Source organism: Aquarana catesbeiana, linkage group LG04 (genome assembly GCF_042186555.1).
Source record: "Aquarana catesbeiana isolate 2022-GZ linkage group LG04, ASM4218655v1, whole genome shotgun sequence".
In the NCBI taxonomy this organism is placed as follows: domain Eukaryota; kingdom Metazoa; phylum Chordata; class Amphibia; order Anura; family Ranidae; genus Aquarana; species Aquarana catesbeiana.
The window spans coordinates 236,906,275-236,932,935 of NC_133327.1; the positions used below are offsets into that span (position 1 = coordinate 236,906,275).

At 43.0% G+C, this 26,661-nt stretch overlaps 1 protein-coding gene across 2 annotated transcripts in view; it reads left to right on the top strand.

The window, feature by feature from the left end:
• FXR1 (FMR1 autosomal homolog 1) overlaps positions 1–26,661 on the top strand; it is a 77,005-nt gene that overhangs the window by 41,219 nt on the left and 9,125 nt on the right. For both annotated transcript variants that reach the window (XM_073626278.1, XM_073626279.1), the window contains exons 5-14: positions 1,284–1,432; positions 14,754–14,847; positions 18,906–19,022; positions 20,942–21,112; positions 23,009–23,087; positions 23,286–23,395; positions 23,527–23,613; positions 23,713–23,920; positions 25,122–25,325; positions 25,890–26,090. In XM_073626278.1, coding sequence (XP_073482379.1) covers positions 1,284–1,432; positions 14,754–14,847; positions 18,906–19,022; positions 20,942–21,112; positions 23,009–23,087; positions 23,286–23,395; positions 23,527–23,613; positions 23,713–23,920; positions 25,122–25,325; positions 25,890–26,090 — 1,420 coding nt within the window. The remainder of the gene's footprint in view (positions 1–1,283; positions 1,433–14,753; positions 14,848–18,905; positions 19,023–20,941; positions 21,113–23,008; positions 23,088–23,285; positions 23,396–23,526; positions 23,614–23,712; positions 23,921–25,121; positions 25,326–25,889; positions 26,091–26,661) is intronic.

The window sequence follows — 26,661 nt, forward strand, 5'->3', positions numbered from 1 at the left end:
GTCTTGGATGCCAAAGGCAGTCCAACATCCTATTTAGTAACAATTTAATTTTTTTTACCTGGTGTTTATATATTTTAGGCCAACCCCTGTATATGCAAGAGGGCAAAAAGATGTCTTGCAGACTATGCTTTAAAAACTGATCTATGATCCAACTCATGATTTTACTCAACTAAGGTCTTATTAAAACAATACCAACCCACATACATTCTGACCTGAGTGTGCTGTCTGGGTCAGAATTGCCCTGAAGTCTCCTTGGATGTGTGATGTTGGTATCCTAGAAGGCTTTGGCTGGGTGACTGACATATTTCTCACCTCTGCGAGAAAGAAGTTGCAAGACCGGGTCCTGTAGAAAGGCCATTTAACCTTTCCACCCCTAAAAAGTTTTTAGTAAATTGAGTAACGGAGGGAGGAGAAAAATTAAAGCAAGTGATGGAGGTTGAAGGCCTGTTTACACTGTGCAAATACACCACAGCGGGTATGAATACTAAACAAATCTCAGGCCTTTTGTAGAAGATTTTGCTAGTATCCAGAAATACTGATAGTTTCCTGCAAGAGACAACTGTTTTTTTGGCACAAGCACCACAAAATGCTTGACAAAATTCTAATTCTATATGAAACACGAGACTGTGGACAATCTTACTTGTATTGCCGTGTGTTTTTTTTTTTTTTTTTGTCTAGCAGATTTCTTTTTTGTCTCGTGCATCAACACTGCTTGAACTAGGAGGTAGATCCCAAAAACTTGCATAAAAAAATTTAAAGTGGTTCTTAAGGTAAAATGTGTCGCCCGCGCCCCCCCAAATAACCTGAGTCCATTGATCCTGCTCTGTGCACTGCTGCATCTCTTCTCTCTGCCTTTACTTACCGGGACTTGACTCTTGTTGCTGTCAATCAAATGTTGTGAGGTGGGGGCGAGCCATGGTGTGTCATTGGACGCACACAGCCCAGCTGGGGATCGAGCCTGTATGATTGCCCCCAAAGCAAGCCACTTGCTATGGGAGCAGACACAGAAGATTAGAAGCAGAGTGTGCAGGTGGGGACCCTAGTAGAGGAGGTTCTGGGCTACTCTGTGCAATCCCATTGCACAGGGCAGGTAAATATAACATGTTTGTTATAAAAAAAAAAAATTACTTGTGCAAATTTAAAAAAAATATTCGACAGTACTCAACTGTGTCTGTATAGCAAACCGGATATTTTCCACTGTAATTGAAATTGTAAATGTGTGAAACTGTTTAAGTGGTGATTGTAATTTTTTTAAATGGCTTTATTTTGTTATATATTTGTAGTTTTATGTTATCGAATATGCTGCTTGTGATGCTACCTACAATGAAATTGTCACATTTGAGCGGCTTCGACCTGTGAATCAGAACAAGCCTGTCACAAAGAATTCTTTCTTTAAATGCATGGTGGACGTACCAGAAGACCTGAGAGAAGCGTAAGTTGTCTCAGCCTTCGCCTTTCTGTTGTCCATTTATTTATTGTATATGTATTCTGTTTATCATTTCTTAAATGTAGCCTAAGGTCCCTTTCACGCTTGTGCGACTTTGGACATCAGGGTCACGTGACAAGTCGTACCCCATGATTCCCAATGATAACCTTTCATATCTGTGCGACTGCAAGTCGCACCGACTTCAAAGTAGTCCCTGTACTATTTTGGTACGACTTTGATGTGAGTTGAGGTCCATAGACCTCATGTTTGCACAGGCATTCCCTGAAATCATGGCAAAATCTCCTTTAACTGTGTTTCTTGAAAATGTGTCACACATTCCAGTGTGGCAATTGCAATTGCTTTTTTTTATGAAATATACCTAAACTACCACATGTGAATTGAGCTGTTGCTTATTTACTGATGAACTTCAGAACAACAATCTCTCAGCGTTTTTTTGACATGCTTCTGCTGAGCGGCAGCTTTAATTCTGTAATACAAAGGGAGGGTAAGCTTTGCTGATTGCAGAGCTCTAGCTGTCAATTGGGGGGGGGGGGGGGGGGGCACGCGCATAATAGACTGTGGCTGAAAGATCACTGTACTTGGGCAGTAGTCCTCTGAAGCTTGCATCTGGGAGAAGACAAGTATGAACTGGCACATGGGCTCTTGTAAAGAACAGTAAGCCAATTATAAATTCTAGTATTTTAATCATACAGTACAGGATATAGGCTTAGTATTTATAGGCTCTGGGTTATAGGCAAGGACCTTCAGGTGGCTGTACACTTTTTGCTAGAAAAGTACTTGGAACCCCCAAACATTATATATGTATATATTTTTTCAGACACCCTAGAGAATAAAATGGCAATCGTTGCAATACTTTGTCATACCGTATTTGCGCAGCGGTCTTACAAACACAATTTTTTGGGGAAAAAATACACTTTTTTTTTTTTAATTAAAAAAATAAGAACACAGTAAAGTTAGCCCAATTTTTTTTTCATTGTGAAAGATGTTGTTACGCCGAGTAAATTGATACCCAACATGTAATGCTTCAAAATTGTGCCCGCTCGTAGAATGGCGAAAAACTTTGGCACTTTTTTCTTTTTCATACATCATGGGACACAGAGTTGGGCTAATATTCATTACCTACTGGGTTCTACGCCATCTCTAGGTGAATGGACACTGGTAGACAAAGTCTTAGACAGGAAGTGATCCCCTATATAACTAAGGATGCACCAAAATTTCGGCCGCCGAAACATATCGGCCGAAAATGGTCTTTTCGCCAATTTGCAGAAAGACAAAAATGGCTGATAATGGAGCTGAAAATGGGGCGGGGCTCTGCCCCCCGCCCCTGGTGCCGCCCATCACGGGGGTATCCTATAGCGTAGAAGAGAGGAGAGCCGCCGCTGCCGCCTGGTTGATTACAGCGTCTGGAACATTACAGCTTTCATTTCAATAGTTGTGTGTTCCCCGCCGCGCGCGTCACATACAGCCCCTCCCCCTTGTCCGGGGAACTTTGATAGACAGATCACCCGTCCCCAGGATTCGACGGGTGATCTATCTATCAAAGTGCCCGCACAAGGGCGAGTGGCTATATGTGACGGCACACGGCGGGGAACACACAGCTACTGAAATGAAAGCTGTCATGTTCCCGGCGCTGTAATCAACCAGGCGGCGGCGGCGGCTCTCTTCTCTCTTCCCTTTCGTCCCCTGCACAGGCTGGCTGCACTACTGGGGGCACAGGCTGGCTGCACTACTGGGGGCACTGGTGAGGCAGCAGTCTCTGACCATCTCCTGTACCATGTTACCAGTCTCTGACCATCTCCTGTATAAAAATATTTTTTTTTAAATAAGTTTCAATATCGGTCGTTTTTGGTTTTTGGCCTAGTGTATTTTTAATTTTCGGTTTCGGCACCACAAAAACCCATTCGGTGCACCCCTATATATAACCCCTCCCATACAGGAAGAACATAAGTGTTTTTTTTTTTTTTTTTTATTACCGGTGTCTGCAAGGTGGATGGGCACATTTGTTTGAGCTCTCTGAGCTCCAGGTCTCTAGACCCACAAACTGTTCTTAAATGAATCAAGGGATTGATCGATTGGATTCACTTGACACAGGCTTTATATGCTTAGATAAATGGTACCCGAGCCTCGCAAAGAAGACACAAGATCCTGCGAGGTTTTGCCTGTAATGCGACCTCCGAGCACCGGACCTTGCTAAGTGGAATCCTGGACACCACAGTGCTAAGGCATTCATGCAGGGTGCTGTACAGGACCAAGGGAGTGGACCCCAGACATGAAAAGGGTACCCAGTCCTTGAAGGTCCTCAAGTGACTGGAACCCGCTGTGATGGGTGAAGATTGGGCTCTTAGTCTCTAAGCTGCCCTGCGCCTGGATGGGTAAGTGAAACCCCCTTATTTACTTATTGTGGGGTGTACCAGTAATTGTAACAATCAGTCAAGCTAGCTAACGGCTAGCAGCAGAGTAGGAGTTTTGATGACCACCTTTAGACCATCTTCATTGCTGGACTTGTTCGGCGGCTGTTCAAGCCTTGGGAGGTAAAGAGGTAAACCTCAGTCAACCCCAGGGACAAAAGAGGTCCTGGGGAAGGAAACCTCCAAAACAAAATACTAAAACCTCCTTATGAAAGGGCGCCCCCGCTCACTCGAGTGGGGGGAAGACTCCTGCAGTTCTCAAAGGTCTGGCAGGAAGAGTGTTGAGACAAATGGGTGGCTTCCTCTATATCTCTAGTGTACAAGCTAGAGTTCCGAGAGTCCCCGTCTCCTCGTTTTCTCAGATCAAACGTTCCCAAAGATCCAGAGAAAAAGAAGCCCTCTTTCAAGCATTGGACCATCTTTTGTTTCAAAAGGTGATATCGGTGGTCCCCATGGAAGAGCAGGGATTAGTGTTTTATTCAAACCTTTTCACGGTACCAAACGGGGATGTCAGACCCATTTTAGATCTCAAAGATCTAAACCAGTTTTTGAATATCCGCTCTTTTCGCATGGAGTCAATCCGATCAGTAGTCTCCATTCTACAAGGTGGAGAACTTCTAGCGTCAATCGACATCAAGGATGCTTACCTCCATGTACCTGTTTTTCCCGCTCACCAGAAATATCTACGATTCGAGATACAAAATCTTCATTTTCAGTTTGTAGCTCTGCCTTTCTGTCAAGCTACTGCACCTCAAGTGTTTACAAAGGTCCTGGCTCCCCCTTTAGCCAGATTAAGGGCTCAAGGTATAGGGATTCTAGCTTACTTAGATGATTTGCTCTTAATAGACCAGTCGGTAGCCCGTTTAGACCAGAGTTTGGTCACCACAGTCAGCTACCTGGAGTACCTAGGTTGAATTCTCAACCTATAAAAATCTTCCTTAAAACCATCAAGGAGATTTGAATACTTTGGTGTGATCATAGATACAGCTCAGAAAAAGGTGTTCTTGCCCAAGGCAAATATCAGTTCCATAAGGGAACTGATTCAGGTGGTCAAAGCAAAGAAGAATCCTTCTGTTCAACTTTGCATGAGATTGTTGGGAAAGATGGTGACTTCATTGGAGGCCATACCTTATGCTCAATTTCATTTGAGGCTACTGCAAAACATTGACTTGGAACAAGAAGGTCCAAGCTCTAGACTTCCCAATGCGTTTATCCCCAAAGGTGCACCAAAGCCTCAGTTGGTGGTTGATAGCCAAGAATCTGCAGAAAGGGAAATCCTTCCTACCAGTTACCTGGAAGGTGGTAACAGATGTCAGCCTTCTGGGCTGGGGAGCAGTCCTGGAAGAAGTGTCTGTCCAAGGGAAATGGGCCAAATCAGAAATGACCTTGCCTATCATTATTCTAGAGATTCGGGCAGCACGCCTGGATGCTCAGATTACGAAATTGTCCTGTCAGGATCCAATCCGACAATGCCACAGCAGTGGCCTATATCAATCACCAAGGGGGCACGAGAAGTCGTGCAGCCCAGAGAGAGGTGAATCATATCCTAACTTGGGCAGAAAACAACATACCTTGCCTATCGGCAGTCTTCATTCCAGGAATAGAGAATTGGCAGGCGGACTATTGAGTTGCCAGCAGTTGCTCCTGGGAGAATGGTCTCTTCACCCCGACATCTTTCTGGCAATATGTCAAAAATGGGGAATTCCAGATGTGGATCTGTTTGCGTCCAGGTTCAACAAAAAGATCGACCGTTTTGTGTCAAGGACAAAGGATCCGCTGGCATGCGGTACATATGCCTTCATGTTCCCGTGAAATCAGTTTTCACTGATTTATGCTTTCCCTCCTGTTCTGCTCCTTCCGCGACTTCTTTGCAGGTTCAAGCAGGAAGGGAAGGCGGTGATTCTTGTGGCCCAGGAGATCTTGGTATGCAGAGATTGTAAAGATGGACGTAGGGGACCCATGGACCCTACAGCCACAGCCAGACTTTCTCTCGCAAGGTGAGGTATTCCATCCTACCTTTGCGAACACTAAATTTAGCGGTTTGACTATTGAGACCCACATTCTGAAGAAGCATGGGCTGTCAGGTTCAGTGGTGTCTACTCTGGTTAATGCAAGGAAGCCGGCCTCCAGAGTCATATATTATAGAGTCTGGAAGGCATATGTCTCCTGGTGTGAATCCAGGGGTTGGTACTCCAGGAAATATGTCATAGGTAGAATCCTTGACTTTCTACAGATGGGATTAGAAATGAAGCTGGCCTTGAGTACTATCGAGGGCTAGGTTTCCTCTTTATCGGTATTATTTCAGCGACCACTTGCTTCGCACTCTTTGGTTCGTAGCTTTATTCAGGGGGTAACGCGACTTAATCCTCCGGTTAGGTCACCCCTGAACCCTTGGGACTTGAATTTAGTCCTGTCGGCATTACAGAAACAGCCTTTTGAGCCGATATGATATATTCCGTTGGTCCTTTTGACAAGGAAACTAGTTTTTCTGGTATCCATATCTTCTGCAAGAAGGATATCAGAGTTGGCTGCTCTTTTTTGTAAAGAGCCATATTTAATTATGCACAAGGATAAGGTTGGATTGCGTCCCCATCCTAATTTTCTGCCGAAGGTATTATCAGGTTTTCATTTAAACCAGGATATTGTTCTACCTTCATTTCTCCCAGAATCCTGTTCTGCAGAAGAAAAGTCATTACATTCTCTTGATGTGGTGAGAGCAGTCAAGGTCTACTTGAAGGCGACTGCTGAGATTCAAAAAACTGATGTTTTGTTTGTGTTGCCTGAAGGTCCTAAAAAAGGGCAGGCAGCATCGAATTCTACTATTTCTAAATGGATTAGTCAAGTGATTGTTCAAGCTTATGGTTTAAAGAGAAAAGTTCCACCTTTTTCATATTAAAGCGCACTCCACCAGGACCATTTAGTACTTCCTGGGCAGTGCATCACCATGCCTCCATGGCTCAAATCTCCAAGGCCGCAACTTGGTCTTCAGTCCATACATTTACCAGATTCTATCAAGTAGATGTAAAAGGTCATGAGGATATCGCCTTTTGGCGCAGTGTGCTTCAGGCAGCAGTATAAGCCCTCTCTTCTCTTGGTGCCTTACTTTTGTCCTGTCTCCCTCCCTTCAGTTGGCATTGCTATGGGACATCCCACATAACTACTATGGCTCTGTGTCCTGTGATGTACGATAAGAAAACAGGATTTTTATAACCGCTTACCTGTAAAATCCTGTTCTTTGAAGTACATCACGGAACACAGAGGTCCCTCCCTTCTTTCTGGTATACACGTGTATTGCTTTGCTACAAAAACAGAGGTACTCCCAGTAGTGGGAGGGGTTATATAGAGTGGACTTCCTGTCTTAGCCTCGGTTCACACTGGGACGACTTGTCAGTGCCCCGTTCAGTACAATGGAACCGTTCTAATCGGAGCGACGCAAGTCGCTCCGACTTAGAAAAAGGTTCCTGTACGACTTTGGGGGCGACTTGGGGCGACTTGCATAGACTTCTATACAGAAGTCGTTTTGCAAGTCGCCCCGGCAGTTGTGTGCAGGTCGCCTCGGTGAGGCGACCTGCAAGTCGTGCCGCCACTGGTGTGAACCGAGGCTTAGGGTGTGCCAGTGTCCATCACCTGAAGGTGGCCTATAACCCACATAGTAACTACTATGGTTTTGTGTCCCGTGATGTACTTCAAAGAAAAGGATTTTACAGGTAAGCTGTTTTAAAAATCCTATTATTTGGCTCTCTTGTCTGTATATATTCGCAGACTTTTGTGGCTTAAGAACTGGTCAGCCGAGCTACTTGGTAAAAAGTTATTGGCAGGTTTCCCCTTTCATGGGGAATGTTTTGTTTGGTGATGATTTGGACAAAAATATTCAAAAGATTTCCAGGGAAAAGAGTTCTCTCCTTCCGGTGAAGAGAAGCACCAGGCGTCCCCTGTTTAAAAACTCAGGGACTGCTTCCTCAGGTGTCTCAGCACCAAGGCAGTTCCGCTGCCAACAGGGCACTAGAGCCAGGGACAAGCCACAAGGCCAGGGCCAGAAAAAGCCCTGGGTCCAAAGCTCTTCTAAACCTGGCATCAAGCCCTCCTTTTGAGGGGACGCCCCCACTTTATTGGGTGGGGGGACATTTGGAGAACAGTGGTTCAGGACGAGTGGGTCACCTTGACTATATCCCACGGTTACAAGCTGGAGTTACGGGGGGTTCCTCCTCAGAGGTTTCTAAGATTCAGCGTTCCCTCGGATCCTCCAAGAAGAACCTTACTGTTTCAGGCACTACATAATTTAGTACATCAAGGAGTGATTGTACAGGTTCCTGTATCTGAAAGGGGTGCAGAGTTTCATTCAAACCTGTTAACAGTTCAAAAACCAAACCATCCATCCTTCCCACTAACTTGGAGAGTACTGACCACAGATGCCAGTCTCTCAGGCTGGGCAGTGACCCTAGAGGGGCTCACAGCTCAGGGGAAATGGTCAAGGACAGAACAGATCCTGCCCATCAACGTCCCGGAGCTACGGGCAGTACGTCTGGCCCTACGGTCCTGGACAGTAGAGCTTCAGGACTGCCCTGTCGGGGTTCAGTCCGACAATGCTACTGAAGTGGCCTATATAAACCACCAAGGCGGTACCAGGAGTCGTTCAGCTCTGAAGGAAGTGAATTACATACTAGCCTGGGCAGAGGGACATGTGCCGATTTTATCGGCAATCCATATCCTGGGAGTAGAGAACTGGAAGGCATATTATCTCAGCTGCCAACAGATCTGCCCGGGGGAATGGTCCCTACACCCAGGGGTTGTTCCAGGAGATTTGCCAGCGCGGGGATGGTCAAAGGTCGACCTTTTTGGCTTCAAGGTTCAACAACAAGCTACAGCAGTTTGTGTCCCGGACAAGGGATCCTCTTGCAATCGGAGCAGATGCTCTGGTAGTTCCATGGAGCCAGTACTCACTGGTTTATTCTTTCCCCTGGTCCCTCTCCTTCCACATTTGTTGCGCAGGATTCGGAGAGGGGGTTCCAGTCATTCTGGTGGCACCAGCCTGGCCCAGAAGGCCCTGGTTCCCGGAGATTGTGAGACTGACAACAGACGGGCCATGGAAGCTTCCACGTCCCCCCGATCTACTGTCTCAAGGTCCTATATTCCACCCCAATTTACAATCTCTAAATTTGATGGCATGGCTATTAAAGCCAGGGTGTTGAAGGACCGTGGCATCTTGGGACCAGTGGTGTCTACTAGGGGTGCGGAATTTAATCACTGCATCGCGATTCGGCTGTCCCGAAAAATCGATGTCGGGTGACGTCATCTCGACTTGCCCTGCCCCTCCCAGAAGAGCGCTCCAAGCATGTCTGTGAAAATAACTTTTGTAATAAATGCAGAGTTATATTATCCATTATTTGGCCACCGCTGTATGTGTTTTTAAAATATATGCAGCTTCATACCTCATTTCTTAGTGTGTGTATAACTGTTTATGCCGCTCATGTGACTGCAAGGTCCAGCCCGCCTCTCTCCTCTCGTGTCTCTCCTGACGCCAGCCCCGCCCGCCTTTCTTCTGATCTGATAGCTTCCACCCATTTTTTAGTTTATTAAAAGTCAGCAGCTACAAAAAGTTTAGCTGCTGACTTTTAATAAAACCGACACTCGCCTGTCCCACGGTCCATTGATGCGGCCGCACGGGGCTTCACTCCTCTCCCCCTCCTCGGCGCTGTCATATCTACTATGGGCAGTGACACCCGGCCGTGACAGCTTACGGCTTCACGGCCGGGCGCGCACTGCACTCTGCCATTGGCCAGCCAATCTTCTGGGACCTGTGTTGTGTCCCAGAAGATCGCTGGGAGGGAGGGGCCGCCTGGGGCGAGCGGAGGAGCCACCTAGGTGGCCGGGACAGGAAGTCCCACTAAAAAGAGGACACACTCTCAACCCCCCCCCCCCCAAAAATGACATGCCAAATGCGGCATGTCGGGGGGGCGAGGAGTGCTTAAAGCAGAACTCCACTTTTGGGTGGAACTCCACTTTAAAGGAGTGAGGTTGTTTTTAATTCAAAGAAAGAGTTCCAGTAAATTTTTTGTTTATTACAAGTCAGCAGCTACAAAAAAAGCGTATCTTCTGACTTTTAATAAAAAGACACTCACCTGTCCCACAATCCAGCAACGTGGCCACCCAAACCCTCCATTCTCTCCCCTGCCTGTCCACGGCGCTGGCAATACTACTGTGGGCATCTGGCTGTGACAGCTTGCAGCTTCACAGCCGGGTGCGCATGTCTCACTGCGCTGTCCTGCATAGCCATGCAATTTTCTGGGACCTGTGATGTGTCCCAGAAGATTGCAGGGAGGAAGGGCCGCCTAGGTGCCCCAAGCGGAAGTGGGAGCACGTCATTAATCGTGTTGCATCGCAGAATCTAATCGACTCGTTGACCAGATAATTGAATTGTGAGACCAGTGAAGATGCGCACCCCTAGTGTCTACCCTAGTGAATGCTAGAAAAACTGTCACTAGGAAGATCTATCATAAGGTCTGGAAGACTTGTATTGCTTGGTGTGAAGCCAGAAAATGGAATCCTCAGAAATACTTGATTGGGAGAATTCTCTCTTTTCTACAGTCAGCTGTGGAAATCAGATTGGCTTTGAGTACAATCACAGATCAGATTTCGGCCGTCAGTATTCTTCCAAAGGCCTTTAGCCTCCCATTCGCTGGTCCGAACCTTTATGCAGGGGGCAATTTGTTTGCTTCCCCCCATTAGGTCACCTATGTGTCCTTGGAACTTGAACTTGGTGCTGTCTGTTTTACAGAAACAACCATTTGAGCCTGTCAGGGAAATTCCATTAGACTTGCTGTCACGCAAGCTAGCCTTCCTGATGGCCATCGCCTCGGCTAGAAGGGTGTCAGGGTTGGCAGCTCTTTCGTGCAGTGAACCATACTTGATCCTTCACCAGGATAGGGTCGTGTTACAACCTGTTCTATCCTTTTTGCCAAAAGTGGTGTCAGCCTTTCATTTAAATCAAGACATTATTTTGCCGCCTTTTTTCTCTCAGCCTCATTCGGCGGAAGAGAGATGACTGCATTCCTTGGACGTGGCAGTCAAGGTTTATTTGTCTAGATCTGCGGAGATCCGAGGATCAGACTCCTTTATTTGTTTTACCAAAAGGACCCAAGAAGGGGCAGGCAGCTTCCAAAGCTTCCATTGCCAATTGGGTCCATCATTTGGTCATTCAGGCCTATGATCTGAAACGTAAAGCTCCTCCCTTTAGGGTAAGAGCTCATTCTACCAGGGGTGTAGGAACCTCCAGGGCTTTTCGCCATCAGGTATCTGTGGCTCAGATTTGTAAGGTTGCTACCTGGTCTTTAGTGCATACGTTCACAAAAGGCTATTGCTCTGGGACATCCCAGTAGGTAATGAATATTAGCCTAACTCTGTGTCCCATGATGTCTGAAAAAGAAAATAGAATTTTTTTCATCATACTTACCTGTAAAATCATTTTCTTTGAGTACATCATGGGACACAGAGTTCCCTCCCCTCTTTTTTTTGAGGATTGTGCTTGCTACAAAACTCATGTACTTCCTGTATGGGAGGGGTTATACAGGGATTCACTTCCTGTCTAAGACTTTGTCTACCAGTGTCCATTCACCTAGAGATGGCATATAACCCAGTAGGTAATGAATATTAGCCTAACTCTGTGTCCCATGATGTACTCAAAGAAATGGATTTTACAGGTAAGTATAACAAAAAAATCCTATTATTTTCACAGAACACCTTGTATTCTGTGAAAAGAATATGAAGCTTTTTGTGAACCAAAGTAGTTTATCTGTGTAACATTGCCAGTGATGTGCACATGCATCAACTGGGCTTTTTTTTTTTCTCGCATCATTGCAGCATGTCCTCCTGTATCTAGTCCCAAAAAGTCCATAAAAGGGGTGGAATTTTTTTGCCACTGTTGCCAATTTTTGGAGATTTATGAAATCCCTTCCCTTGACTGTTGTATCCAGTTTTCAGTGCCAACAAGTCTGCGCTGGTATTTCCCAACATGCAAAAGTGTGCATCTACAAATCAAAGACCCCTAACGCTTGGCACATATCTCTGACCCTTAATACTAAAAAAAAATTTGTCAAGTGAAGTATAAAGGCTGCCATTGCTGGTATCCTTTTGTAAATGCTACTTGCCTGTTTGTATGAGGCTTCAATAATTTAAATCACAAACATGGAACAAGCATTCTGTAGACCAGTGTCAGAATTTCTTTTCTCTCTGCTTGTTCTAGGTCACTCAATGCATTGTAGCCATAGTGTTTTATAGGAAGGATAGCCATAGCATGTCCCAAATGTTTGTCCTGACAGCATCACTGGCTGTTAACAATACAGATCTCCCTCTGCAGCAGTTAAATGGAATAATCTCATAATTGTGACAGGAAGCAGCTGCTGTTAATATTTTTGTATTTGTTCCTTCAGCCTGTGAAAAAAAGTGTAATAAAATGGGTTCCTTCTTGCTGTGGGTTTTTTTTTTTTTTTTTTTGCATCTTTTTTTTTGCTGTAAACAATTTGCTTCTGAACACTATGAGAATACCCCATTAAAGTACATAAGCAGTCAGTCAGTGCAAATTCATCAAAGCACAACAGGAAGTATTTGGAGGTGTTGGTGGAATCAGTACTTTTTTTAATCTTGCATCACAGGATGCAGGAGAGTTAATTCTTAGACTATTAAGGTTACCTTTAATCTCCAGGTCATTATACACTGGCCATAGCAAAACTTGACACCACCAGGCATAACTCCCAGCATTGTCTTCTTCTTTTTTTTTTTTTTTTTTTTTTTGCTTGTGTCCATATTTGAAACTGGTCTCTCTCTGCTGAGCCTTTTGTGCCTTGATGCACAAATTCTACTGCCTTTTTCTGCTGAGCCTCAGTGCTGTATAGCGATGGTAATCTACTGGATCAGTTCCTAAGGATGCGTAATATCTCAGAGAGACAGTACTCGGGCCCTGGTGGAAGAATGGGGACTGCCTTTGAGCTTTTTTGGCACTGGGTTCTGCATGTATTGCTCACTTCAGCAGGCAGTTGCATCTGTGAGTTAGTTGATGGGTTGCTTAACAGGTCCAGAGTCTGCTGTGGTAGTGCCCAGTCCCAGAACAACCTATTGGGTATGCCTGTCCTGAAAAGTGGAAATGGAGCTTGTTTTCCTGTTCTGCTCCTTGTGCATATAACTAAGGCGCCTACATTCTCTTTGTAATATTTAATGTAATGTAAAGTTATGCAAATACTCATATATGGAAAAAATAAATTTTTGACCATTTAGGAAGGGAGGATGCTTAAGCAATTTTGTTAAAGCAGAAAGTAAAGGGTAACTCCGCTTTTGTGGGAAAAAAAATAGCAAAGAAAAAATATAGTGTGTACAATTGCAATATAAGCTATAATGTAATTGAATGTTATTAAAAATGACCTTTCCTTTTCAATCTGCAGCCACTGTAATTTTCTATAAAGCAAAGCAATATGGCTACATGTAGTTCTGTACACAGAATGTGTACAGACCACTCCCCAGAAACCTAATTTCCTGCTTGTGTAATTTGCCTCATACATTTTCCCAGAAGTCTGCCTAAGATACAAGCCAGATTTCAGGCATCCCCTGCAACAAAAATGTAATTTATGGTGATATACTTCTAATAGGAACATGTCTAAAGGGATGCAAGCCCTGCAGATTTCCTCATTCGTTTCCTGCAGGTGCACAGCTGACTGATAAATAAGCAACTCCCATTAGACCAACATAGCACAGATGCACAGGCAAACACACATGGATATTTCTTCAGAATAACAAAAGGTAGGAGTCTGCAACAAAGGTTGTTCTAATCCTTGCAATACATAGATCACCCAGAGGGAAATGTTTTTTTCTCAACAAAAGTGGAGTTATGCTTTAACCAATAAGGGGAATTCTGCTCAGCTCACCTAAGTGGAAGTTCAGCCTGCCTCTCCCTGGCTGCAACCTCCAGGGACATGTCACGGGTCCCAGGAGGATGTGGGTCCACTTAGAAAGCGCACACATGACTTGCGCAATGGGGAACTAGCTGTGAAGCCACAGGAAGTCAACAGCCAGCTTCTCACAAGCAAAGTGGCAGTGCCATGGACATAGGCTGTTGAAGAACTGGCTCAGGCAATAACATCGCTTGATCCCTAGATGAGTAAGTGTCTTTTTTGTTTTTTTTACCGTATTTGTAGCTGCTGACAACTTTTTTTTTTTTTTTTTTTTCTTCTCTGACTGTAGCTCGCTTTAAATATTGAATGTCTGCCTTTATCCAAATGCACCTGGAATATATTTCAAGTTAAATGTTTTCACTGTGTTTGTCTTATGTCATTGCTTGCTATTCGTAAAACATTTTTCAAGTTTTATATATCGGAGATTGTGGACAGAAGGGAAAATGCGATTCACGTTTCACTACCTCCATTTCAAAGCTGAGGTAGAATATTTGTGTTACCACAGTTTGTTACTGGATTTCTAGCAATTTTATTTACTGAAGTGTTCTGGTACCAATATTACATTAAAGTGGAGAAAACCTATATACACTATCAAAGATTAATGCAAACAGCCAGAGATACCAACTCTTTGCTCTCAGTATATGCAAATGCAAACTTTGTTTAAAAAGTTGACGTTTTGGTCACATTTCTAACACTTCACTGTTAGTCCAAAGTTTGGATGCTTCACTTGACCAGTGGTGAGGTGTGGGAGAGAGCTAGGCAAAATCTGACTTTTTGGTTTGTATTGGCATATACTGTACATAAACTTTTCAGGAGGTCCTGTTAAACTTTGACGATACCTGAATTTTGTGCAAGCAGGGGTGTCTGCATTATTATTTTCACAGTAGTTCATATTCTTTACTACAAGTATACTTTACAGTTGCATGTTTTCCTAAACATCCTTTGTTTTAAATTACACAGGTGTGCCAGTGAGGCTGTGCATAAAGAATTCAAGAAAGCTGTAGGAGCATGCCGTGTGTATTTTAATGCAGAATCTAATCAATTAATTATCTTGGTAAGGATGCATATTTGCTTGTTTTATGTAGCCAGTATGTAAAGTAGACCTATGCTTGAACATTAAATCTGTATTGTAAAAATTTAGCTCAGGTATACTAAATAAATGAAGTTATGTTTGGGAAAGTTGGCCTCTGGGCTCCCTCTTACAGCCCATCAAATGACTGTTGACATGGCATTAGTGCTTTGGTCTCTGCTAAGGTAGCCTGAAAGAATGACGTCTGATTGAGCTGGCCATTTGAAGGCTTTTCGTAAACTGTAGTCCTCTGTAGGCAGAGACCATTTATATAGTATTTTAAACCTTTCATGATGAAGGGTAAAATAAATCCTAAAGCCTGAGCACAATTTTGAAGCTTTGACATATGCTACTAAAACTGTACATATTGCATTTACTTGTGTATCTAGGTGTGTTTATAGTGATGGAAAAAAGGATTAGATCCCCTGCTGATTTTGTAAGTTTGCCCACTGACAAATGATCAGTCTATAATTTTAATGCTAGGTTTATTTTAACAGTGAGAGACAGAAAAACAACAAAAATATCCAGAAAAAATGCATTTAAAATTTTTTTTTTAATTGATTTGCATTTTAATGAGTGAAATAAGTATTTGATCCCCAATCAGTCAGCAAGATTTCTGGCTCCCAGGTGTATTCTATATACAGGTAACAAGCTGAGATTGGGAGTGCTCCTAATCCCAGCTTGTTACCTGTGTAAGACACCTGTCCACAGAAGCAATCAGATTCTAATCTCTCCACCATGGCCAAGACCAAAGAGCTGTCCAAGGATGTCAGGGACAAGATTGTAGACCCACAAGGCTGGAATGGGCTACAAGACCATCGCCAAGCACCTTGGTGAGAGGATGACAAAAGTTGGTGCGATTATTTGCAAATGGAAGAAACACAAAATTAATGTCAATCTTTCTCAGTCTGGGGCTCCATGCAAGATCTCACCTCGTGGTGTTTCAATGATCATGAGAATGGTGAGGAATCAGCCCAGATCTACACGGGAGATATCTTATCAATGATCTCAAGGCAGCTGGGACCAAATTCACCAAGAAAACAATTGGTAACGCACTACTCTGTGGAAGTCTGAAGTCCTGCAGCACCCGCAAGGTCCCCCTGCTCAAGAAAGCACATGTACAGGCCCATCTGATGTTTGCTAATTAACATCTGAATGATTCACAGGAGAACTGGGTGAAAGTGTTGTGGTCAGATGAGACCAAAATCGAGCTCTTTGGCATCAACTCAACTCGCTGTGTTTGGAGGAGGAATGCTGCCTATGACCCCAAGAACACCATCCCCACCATCAAACTTGTAGGTGGAATCACTATGCTTTAGGGGTGTTTTTCTGCTAAGGGAACTGGAAAACTTTGCAGCATCAAAGGGATGATGGACGAGGCCATGCACCGTCAAATCTTGGGTGAGAACCTCCTTCCCTCAGCCAGGGCATTGAAAATGGGTCGTGGATGGGTATTCCAGCATGACAATTACCGAAAACACATGGCCAAGGCAACAAAGGAGTGGCTCAAGAAGCACAAGAAGGTCCTGGAGTGGAGTGGCCTAGCCAGTCTCCAGACCTTAATCCCATAGAAAATTTGTGGAGGGAGCTGAAAGTTTGAGTTAGGCTGGGTCCACACCGCGGCATGGAGCTGTTCACAGCAGGGGTCCAGTGCATCACCATTTCAGTCCGAATATTTGGCTGAATTCGGACCTGAAATGGACCAGAAGACACACAGGACTCCTGTGCAATTCGCTCCAGAGATGTGTGAACCGGCTCCATAGAGAGCTGGTCACAATCTCCTGACATCTGAATTGGATGCTGGGAAACCCACCTCCAATTTACATAATGTGAACCCAGCCTTACCAAATGTCAGCCTCAAAACCTTAATGACTTGGAGAGGATCTGCAAATTGGAGTGGGACAAAATCCCTCCTGAGATGTGTGCAAACCTGGTGGCCAACTACAAGAAAGTCTGACCACCTGTGATTGCCAACAAGGGTTTTGCCACCAAATACCAAGTCATGTTTTGCAAAGGGGTCAAATACTTATTTCACTCATTAAAATGCAAATCAATTTTATAATTTTTTTGAAATGCGTTTTTCTAGATACTTTTGTTATTCTGTCTCTCACTGGTAAAATTAAAACTACCATGAAAATTATAGACTGATCATTTCTTTGTCAGTGGGCAAAAGTACAAAATCAGCAGGGGATCTAATACTTTTTTCCTTGCTGTACCTTTTTTTTTTTTTTCCAGGACAAATTGGGCTTTATTGCCTGCTGTTGCCATAGCATACCATCAAAGAACAACCCAAAATACCTTTTCTTGCTCCTGATGTTTGTTGTATGTAAACATAATAGGGCCCAGAAACAATAGTGCACATTTTTTTTTTTTTTCCTCCCTAAAATAGTTATCCTGACCTTTTGATCCCGGCCTCTGACTTTGACATTGAACTAGATCAAACCCTGATCTTGGCTATTGTATCTTAATAATAATTGATTGATTTATTCTTTTTTTAACACACCATTTTACTTTTCTCCTCTAGTAAGGAGAAAAGTTACAATGTACCTTTTCCTCCATTTTTAAGAGGAGAAAACTACACGGGTGGCCTATGCAGTGACTGATCACTGTGATAGCCAATGAGAAGCAATAACAGTGATTAGGTGATCTTGGACTGGGCCTCCTGGTTTCCATTGGTGCAAGTGTCTGTGCTGGGAGTGCGCTGGGCAGTGTATTATCAACACAAACACAGTGGCGCATATATGCGGCCCCACGGATAAAGATACACTTCCACAGTGCCGCATATATGCATACGCTTGGTTAGAAGGGGTTACTCAGGTCCAGTATTGGTGTAGAAGATTAAATTGCCACTTGTATGAGGTTCAGTGAAATCTCCAATACTGGCCTTTTTGCAAGTCTTCCAACCTACACATTACTCTTATGAAAGGCAAACACAAAGTAAATATAGTGGTGTCCGTTTATGGAGTAGTGAAATCTATTCACTGCTTCATTCTCCGACATTCACAGAGGAGATCTTTCTCCTCTGTGTGCCTGTTTTATGAAGCTTTGTAGATCACTTCACCTTCGGAGGAGTGAAGCAATCTACCAACGCTTCCAACAGTGGAGAATGGCCCCTGATACTGGGATCTCGTGAGACTTTACGAGAGTACAGCACCAGAAATTCACAGAAACACAGAGATGTCAGTTTATTAAGCAGTGATAAATTATCACCGCTCAATACACTGACAGACGGTGTGGTTAATGTTAAAAAAAATTACGAGTCCCCCTACATTATATATATATATATATATATATATATATATATATATATATATATATATATATATATATATATATATATATATATATATATATATATATATATATATATATATTACACAGTGTTGGGGGGGGTCTGAACGAGGTATCAGGAAGTTAAAAATCCGGGGTTCCCTCTTCACTCCCCGATTCTCCGTCTGAGCTGGTGAATCGGGGAATGTGAACCGTTTATGGACTGTGATCAGCGGCGATCCTCGGGATCACTGCTTCATAAACGGACACCAGTGTATATTGGTGAGAACTTATTTTGAATTATTGCAATGTTTATCTTTTTAAGTGAATTTTTTTATTTTGCAAGTATGCTGTTGTATGTCTGATATTAAAGTAAATTTACAGATTTGGCCACTCTAGAGCTTTCAGTGTAGTGACTCCTCTCTCTGTGACATGAGATCAGCCACAAAGGGAGTGCACTGTTAAGAAGGAAGTCAGATGACTCCTAGAATGCAAGCTGCATATCAAATAAGCTAATTTTAACTGCTTATTGTACACATACAATATATTTACATTTTGTAAAGCATTAACCTATATTTTTATAAAATTCTTTGCATAAAGCTGACGTTGACTTGTTTACAAAATACTTAAGTATTACGCTGTCTCTAGGAAATTACTATAACTGGTTACATGAACTTGCTGTTTTTACTCATTTGCAGCTAACATAAGACACTGTTATGTGTTAATGTGTTTTTATTTTCTTCCTCACATTGATTTTTTGTATTTATTTAAAGTCTGCAAGTGAATCAACTGTGAAGCGGGTAAATATACTAAGTGACATGCACTTGCGCAGTATTCGCACAAAATTGATGCTTATGTCAAGAAATGAAGAAGCCACCAAACATTTAGAAGTAAGTTTGTTTGTTGGCCTTTTGATATAACACACTATGGTTTTCTTACTTGTCATTAGCAACACATGTTGAGATCTGGTCAATTTTGCTATAATCATCATACATATATAGTTTTACATTTAACCACTTCAATACAGGGCACTTGGACACCTTCCTTCCCAGACCAATTTTCAGCTTTCAGTGCTGTCGCAGTTTGAATGACAATTGTGCGGTCATGCGACACTGTACCCAAACTAAATTTTTATCATTTTGTTCACACAAATAGAGCTTTCTTTTGGTGGTATTTGATCACCTCTGCGGTTTTTATTTTTTGCTAAACAAATAAATAAAAAAAGACCGAAAATTTTGAAAAAAAATAAAAGTTTTGCTTTTGTTTCTGTTAAAAAAAAAAAAAAAAAGTTGTAAATAAGTTTTTCTCTTTCACTGATGGGCACTGATAAGGCGGCACTGACAGGCACAGATATGGCGGCACCGATGAGGTGGCACCAATGAGCGGGCACTGACGATGGGCACTGACGATGGGCACTGACAGGCGGCACTGATAGGCATCCCTGGTGGCACTGGCAGTGGTAGGCATTGGAGTGGGCACTGATAGGCATCCCTGGTGGCACTGGCAGTGGTAGGCATTGGAGTGGGCACTGATAGGCATCCCTGGTGGCACTGGCAGTGGTAGGCATTGGAGTGGGCACTGATAGGCATCCCTGGTGGCACTGGCAGTGGTAGGCATTGGAGTGGGCACTGATTGGCAGCTGCCTGGGCACATATTTCCCTGGGGGTCTAGGGGCATACCTGGTGGTCCAGTGTGGATGGCTTCCCTGGTGGTCCTGGGCGGCTTCCCTGGTGGTCCTGGGCAGGATCCGAGGGGGGGCTGTGCTGATTAACAATCAGCGCAGATTCCCCTGTCAGGAGAGCAGCTGATCGGCTCTCCTCTACTTGCGTCTGTCAGACACGAGTGAGGAAAAGCCGATTACCGGCTCTTCCTATTTACATCGTGATCAGCCGTGATTGGACACGGCTGATCACGTGGTAAAGAGTCTCCGTCAGACTCTTTACCTAGATCGGTGTTGCGGGGTATCAGACTGACACACCGCAACAATGATCGCCGAGATGCGATATTCCTGATCACGTCCGGTCAGGAATATTGTCCGGTCAGATATATGACGTCCGGTCAGGAATATCAAACCACTTTGCCGCCGTCATTTTGTAATAGGGCGGGCGGCAAGTGGTTAAAGTGGAGGGCCACCCTGAAAAAAAAAAATCACCATAAATCGTAAAAAAAAATTAAAAAAAAAATTTAAAAAAAAATAAAAATTTAAACTTACCTAAACCCTTGTTGCTAGGCAGTCTTCCTAATCTGCCTTTTCCGCGGTGTGTTCTGCTCCTCGGTGAGCAGCCCCGTTGTCTTCTGGGAACTGTGTGTTCCCAGAACACCACGGGGCCATTCACAGAACGGAGCGCCGTGCCGCTTCACTGCCTTTTTCACTTACTTAGGATGACGGTGCCGACAGCCGAGGGACGGGGTCGGCCTTAGGTGGCCGACATCGTGGGCACCCAGGACAGGTAAGTACTTATTTAAAGTCAGCAGCTACAGTGTTAGTAGCTGCTGACTTTAAATTTTTTTTTCTTTAGACGGAATCCCGCTTTAAAGTGGATCTTCACCCTCTACATAAAGTTCACTCCACTTCCCCTCCTCTACACGTATAGTGCTGTGCTGGTGGTTTTTTTTTTTTTTTTTTTTTTCTCCCCTCCTTTTACCGTACCTGGATCCTCTGAGTGGGTGAGTATCTGAACTGTAGGCAAAACACAAAAAAAAACCACCCTGTAGGCAGAAAGGTGAAGATCCACTTTAAGGTTTCAACATTTAACAATGGGATTCATGTGTGCATTGTGTGTTGCTAAGTAACTTTTATTGTTTCTAGTGTACAAAGCAACTTGCAGCTGCATTTCACGAAGAATTTGTTGTCCGAGAAGATTTAATGGGACTGGCAATAGGTACACATGGAAACAACATTCAGCAAGCCAGGAAGGTTCCAGGTATCACAGCTATCGAGTTAGAAGAAGACAGTGGGACTTTTCGAATCTATGGTGAGGTTAGTATCTCTCTAAATGATTGATTTTTTTTTTTTTTTTTAATTGGCTTTTGGGAAAAAATTCAGACTGCTACTTTTAAGTGATTTTGTTAACTTTTTTTTATTTTTTATTTTTGTAACCACTTCAGCCCTGGAAGATTTGGCTGCTCAATGACCAGGCCATTTTTTGGAATACGGCACTGCGTCGCTTTAACTGACAATTGCGTAGTCGTGTACCCAAACAAAATTGACTTCTTTTTTTTCCCACAAATAGAGCTTTCTTTTGGTGGTATTTGATCACCTCTGCGTTTTTTTTATTTTTTGCGCTATAAACAAAAGAGGGACAATTTTGATTTAAAAAAAAAAAAAAAACACTATAAAAAAAATCTTTTTTACTATAATAAATATCCCACATTTTTTTTTTTCCAAAAAAAAAAATGTTTTCCTCAGTTTAGGCCGATATGTATTCTTCTACATATTTTTGGTAAAAAAAAATCGCAATAAGCATATATTGATTGGTTTGCGCAAAAGTTATAGCGTCTACAAAAAAAGGGGGATAGATTTATGGCATTTTTATTATTATTATTATTATTATTATTATTATATTTTTTACTAGTAATGGCGATCTGCGATATTGCGGCGGACAAATTGGACACTTTTGACACATTTTTGGGACCAGTGCTATAAAAATGCACTGATTACTGTATAAATGTCACTGGTAGGGAAGGGGTTAACACTAGGGGGCGATCAAGGAGTTAACTGTGTTCCCTCACTGTGTTCTAACTAGGGAGGGTGAAACTGTCTAGGAGGAGGGAGAGAGATTGGTGTTCATACTTAGTGTGAACACACGATTTGCCTACTCTCTTGAAAGAACCCGGTTCTCGCTTTCACGAGCAAACGCGGATGCCCGGCGGTCATCACGCTCGCCGGGCACTCGCATCGGCTCAGGGCACATGCGCGCTCGCCTAGTGGCCAAAAAGGTAAAGCGACCTAAGGTAATGTCGATTTGCCAAGCTAAACTGCGGCGGCTTGTCCGGAAGTGGTTAATAAACATGGCATACTTACCAGCTCTGTGCAGTGGTTTTGCACAGAGCGGCCCTGATCTTCCTGTGGAGTCACCCGCTGGTGCTGCTGGCTCTCCCCCTAACCCCCCCCCCCTTCGCCAAATGCCACCATAGCAAGCACTATGGGGGCACTCATGCGGGCCTGTGTGTCCATTGACACACACAGTGTGTTTCGGCCCCACTCTCTGCTCACTGCCTGCGATTGAAAGCCGCAGGAGATGTTGGCTCTCACTGCTGCCTCCATGTCCAGTGAGGAAAGGACCACTGCTCCTGGGCACATTGCTATAGAACCACTTTAGATAAGCTCAGGGAAAGGATACCAAGACAGCATCCTCACTTCACAATTAAAGTGTATGTACAGTGATTTTTTTTTTTTTTTTTACTCTCAATGTCTCTTTACTTCTCTCTCACAATAACAGGAACTGAGAGGAAACCTTGCCAAAGTAAGGTTTTATCCCCTCTTATACACTTGTTGGCAGAACATTTGCCCTCACCTTCTGGTGACAGCCAAAACATTTTGAGTTTTCTATCACGTTCTATCCCAGTAATTAAGGTAAAAAGAGTTCTAAGGCATCATTAACACTTCTGCGACTTGTCGTGCGACTCTGTACCCCAAAGTCGCACACCATGTTTCCCTGTGATAAACCTTCATATCTATGCGACATCAAGTCGCAGTGACTTCAAAGTAGTTACTGCACTACTTTGGTCTGACTTTTATGCGACTTGAGGTCCACAGACCTCAATATAAACCCTAAAAGTCGCACCTGCATGATATAGATGACATTTGACAAACTTCATGGTAGCACAGTTTTCAGAATATAATGTAAGTTAAAACATTTGCTTGCTTTTGTAGAGCGCAGAAGCAGTAAAGAAAGCACGAAGTTACTTGGAGTTTGTCGAGGACTTTATTCAGGTTCCCAGGAATCTTGTTGGTAAGAATGTTTTGTCTGTGTTGGATGTTTTGACAGTTTAAAATATTAGGAAATAAGCGATAAAATATTCTCCATGTTTTATGATAAAACAATGTAACGGGCACCTGAAGGATTGGGTAAATCATTGTTGAGTTGCTTCCATGACGGGATTACAAATACTTTTGCTTGCATATAATTGTGTGCATTATTATTTTTCAGGAAAGGTCATTGGCAAAAATGGTAAAGTCATTCAAGAGATTGTGGATAAATCTGGAGTTGTACGGGTGAGGATCGAGGGAGACAATGAAACAAAACTCCCCCGTGAAGATGTGAGTTTGGCAATTTTTTTTTTTTTTTTTTTTTAATTATGACTTTCAAAAATCTTTTTTTATTTTTCAGCCTGTTAAATTAATTTTGACCAAATTATTCTCTGTTGCCTGGCTTGTGTTTATCTATACAGGGCATGGTTCCATTTGTATTTGTAGGAACAAAGGAGAGCATTGGAAATGTTCAGGTTCTTCTAGAGTATCACATTGCCTACCTCAAGGTAAGTTCAAACTTTTAGCTGATGGCCTTGTGAATAACTTTGGTGATTTGATAGAAAAGCTAATGTTTTTTACTTGTGCTATTTAAAAAAAAAAAACAGGAGGTAGAGCAGTTAAGACTGGAAAGACTTCAAATTGACGAGCAACTTCGTCAAATTGGTATGGGCTTCCGGCCATCATCAAGCAGAGGAACAGAAAAAGAAAAGGGTTACACAACTGATGAAAGCACTGCCTCTTCGGTCCGTGGAAGCAGATCTTACAGTGGAAGGGGTCGAGGACGTAGGGGCCCAAATTACACGTCTGGCTATGGTTTGTCTTCTATTTGTTTGCCTTAAGGTTTTTTGTTTATTTTTGTTTGTTTTTATTTTTCCAGTCTTGAATAGTTTGAGCATTGTAATAGGATACACTACGTAAAAGGCATTAAGAAAATCGACACTTTGCTACTCTCCCCAGCCGAATACACTGGTTATGCTCAATTTAATCAGTAGGCTGTAGCTTCTGTACAAGGGTCATGCTTCAAGCGATACACATAAGTGTTTACGGTACAAAATTTCTTGTTGCCCGTAGCAGCCAATCAAATGCTCCCTTTTTGTGTTTTCATGACAGTATTGGAGAGTGAAAGGGGGAATCTTATTGGTTGCTTTTTTCAGATAAAAGTATACACGATGCCAAAACCTGCTTGCAGTTTATCTATTTTTTGGCTCCAGTGCGGTGAAAGACTGTATAGAATCCAAAGGGTTCCCTGAAGCGTTGTAGAAAGCCACGGGGTAAACACATCAATTCTTTGCCTTTTCTGTGAGCATTTCCTTGTGCCTTCTACATCCAAGGATTAGCACGTTTTTTATACTTGTTATCAGTGTCTTTTCACATTTTTGTGATTGGATTTAATGTAGAAGTCCAGCCTGAGCTCATTCGGCTGGGCTTCTCCTATGGGTCACAGGAGTGCAATTAGTTTTGCACTCCTGTGACCCATTCTCAGCAGAGAGCAGAAGTCCACTCTCTGCTGACGTCACACAGATCAGTCGAGGCACCGCTTCATCCCAACTCTGGAAGTCTGGATCCATCAGGTGCCTGGACTGATAGGCGTTTTAGTCTCTCAGCAAGCTGCTGAGACAGCCGTTCCCTGCCCCTCCATAGCTCAGCGCTCCAGTGAGCGTTGAGGAGCAGAGCTGCTGAGTGACGGTCAGCAGCTCTCCGCTCGGGGAGCAGTGAGAACCGAGCCATCGGCAATGTTCGATCGCTCAGTTCTCAGTGAAGAGACAGCAGGAGACAGATGCAGCATTGGAACGATGCTGCATCCACCTAGGTAAGTATGATTTTGGGTTAAAAAAAAAAAATCCCGTACTGCTCACATATTATACATATTAAGTGTTGGTTATCTTTATTTACATTTCTTTTTTTGTGGGAAAAATGTACAAATTGATTTTCAGTTATTTGGATTCTTTCCTTGCCATTCCTGATCCTTTTAAAATACATTTTTTTTTTTTTTTTGTTCATCTTTTTTTCCAAGGTACAAACTCTGAGCTGTCCAATCCTTCTGAGACTGAGTCCGAAAGAAAAGATGAGCTAAGTGACTGGTCACTAGCTGGCGAAGATGACCGAGAGAGCCGTCAACAGAGAGACAGCCGAAGGCGCCCTGGAGGCCGAGGCCGAAGTGGATCTGCTGGACGGGGGCGTGGTGGATCTAGGGGTGGCAAATCTTCTATTAGCTCTGGTACCATTTATTCCATTTAATTTTTTTAAACCCTCTGGAAGGTAAATGCAGTGCAGTTTACCACTTCTGTGGAGTCCTTTGCTTGATATTCTGCTTTGAAAACTCCTGCTGCAGCAGCTTGCAGTCCATGCATGTTGCTTGAATTGATATGGCTAACCAGCAGAAATCTATGGGGCACTACAGCATTTATTCAAACCATGCAGACCCAAATGCAGGGAGCAGAAGTTGCAGGTAACCAAGATTACCGCTGTGGGCTTAATTCTCAAAGCATTTTATCTAGCAAAGGACTTTGCAACGGCAATTATATAATGCGCATTCCTCCATGGTGCTTTAAAATTACTTGTGGGGATTTTATTTAAGGATTATATTTTAAAAGTTTTATCCTTAACAAATTGCTTTGTAAAGAAAGCTGTTTTTTTTTTTATATTAACAAATACATGTGCAGCCTTTGTCACTATCAGCCATGTACATTTATGTCTTGAATGCACGAAAGTTGGTTTTCTTAAAAAAACAAGATTTTACAAGTCATGATGCCAAACCTGACTAGGCTGTTTTCATACTCAGTTCTCAAGGATCCTGACAGCAACCCATACAGCTTACTTGACAACACCGAATCAGACCAGACAGCCGATACTGATGCAAGCGAGTCTCACCACAGCACTAACCGCCGCAGGCGATCACGCAGGAGGAGGACTGATGAAGATGCATCTTTGATGGATGGGATGACTGAATCTGATAATGCCTCTGTTAATGAAAATGGCTTGGGTATGTTTTTGTGTTGTGATGGTATTCTTTAACTATTATTCTTAAGAAGATAAGTAATTTTAAATCCAGTGTACAGCTACAGAATTGTGTTTTGTTTTTTGTGTGAGCGATGCAGTACATGTGATTCCCAATTAAATTGTATCCTGTAATCTATTGTTTAACATTCATTTCACAATGGTGTTTTGGTATTTGTTCTTTTGGATTTTTGAAATAATATTCTACAGAAAAACAAATCTAAGCCTAAATTCCACCTCACCACTTGGTGGAGTATTCTTTATCAATGTAACTGTGATTGGCTGCCTGCAAATAAGTAGCCCTGGTCACTGGCAATAAGGCATATATAGGGCATTCAATGTATCAACCAAACTTTATAGTTAACACGTACAGTTTGATCAAGCAGTTAGATTCTAGGATGTGGGCCCCGCTCCTATAGGCTAGAATAGGTGTAGTGTTTTCTCCAGCCCTGATAAGGTATGTTCGTTTTTATAGGGGGCTAATAATTTATATGGAAATCGTCCTGTTTTGTTTTGTTTTTGTGTTTTGTTTTGTTTTTTTTTACAATAGAGAACAT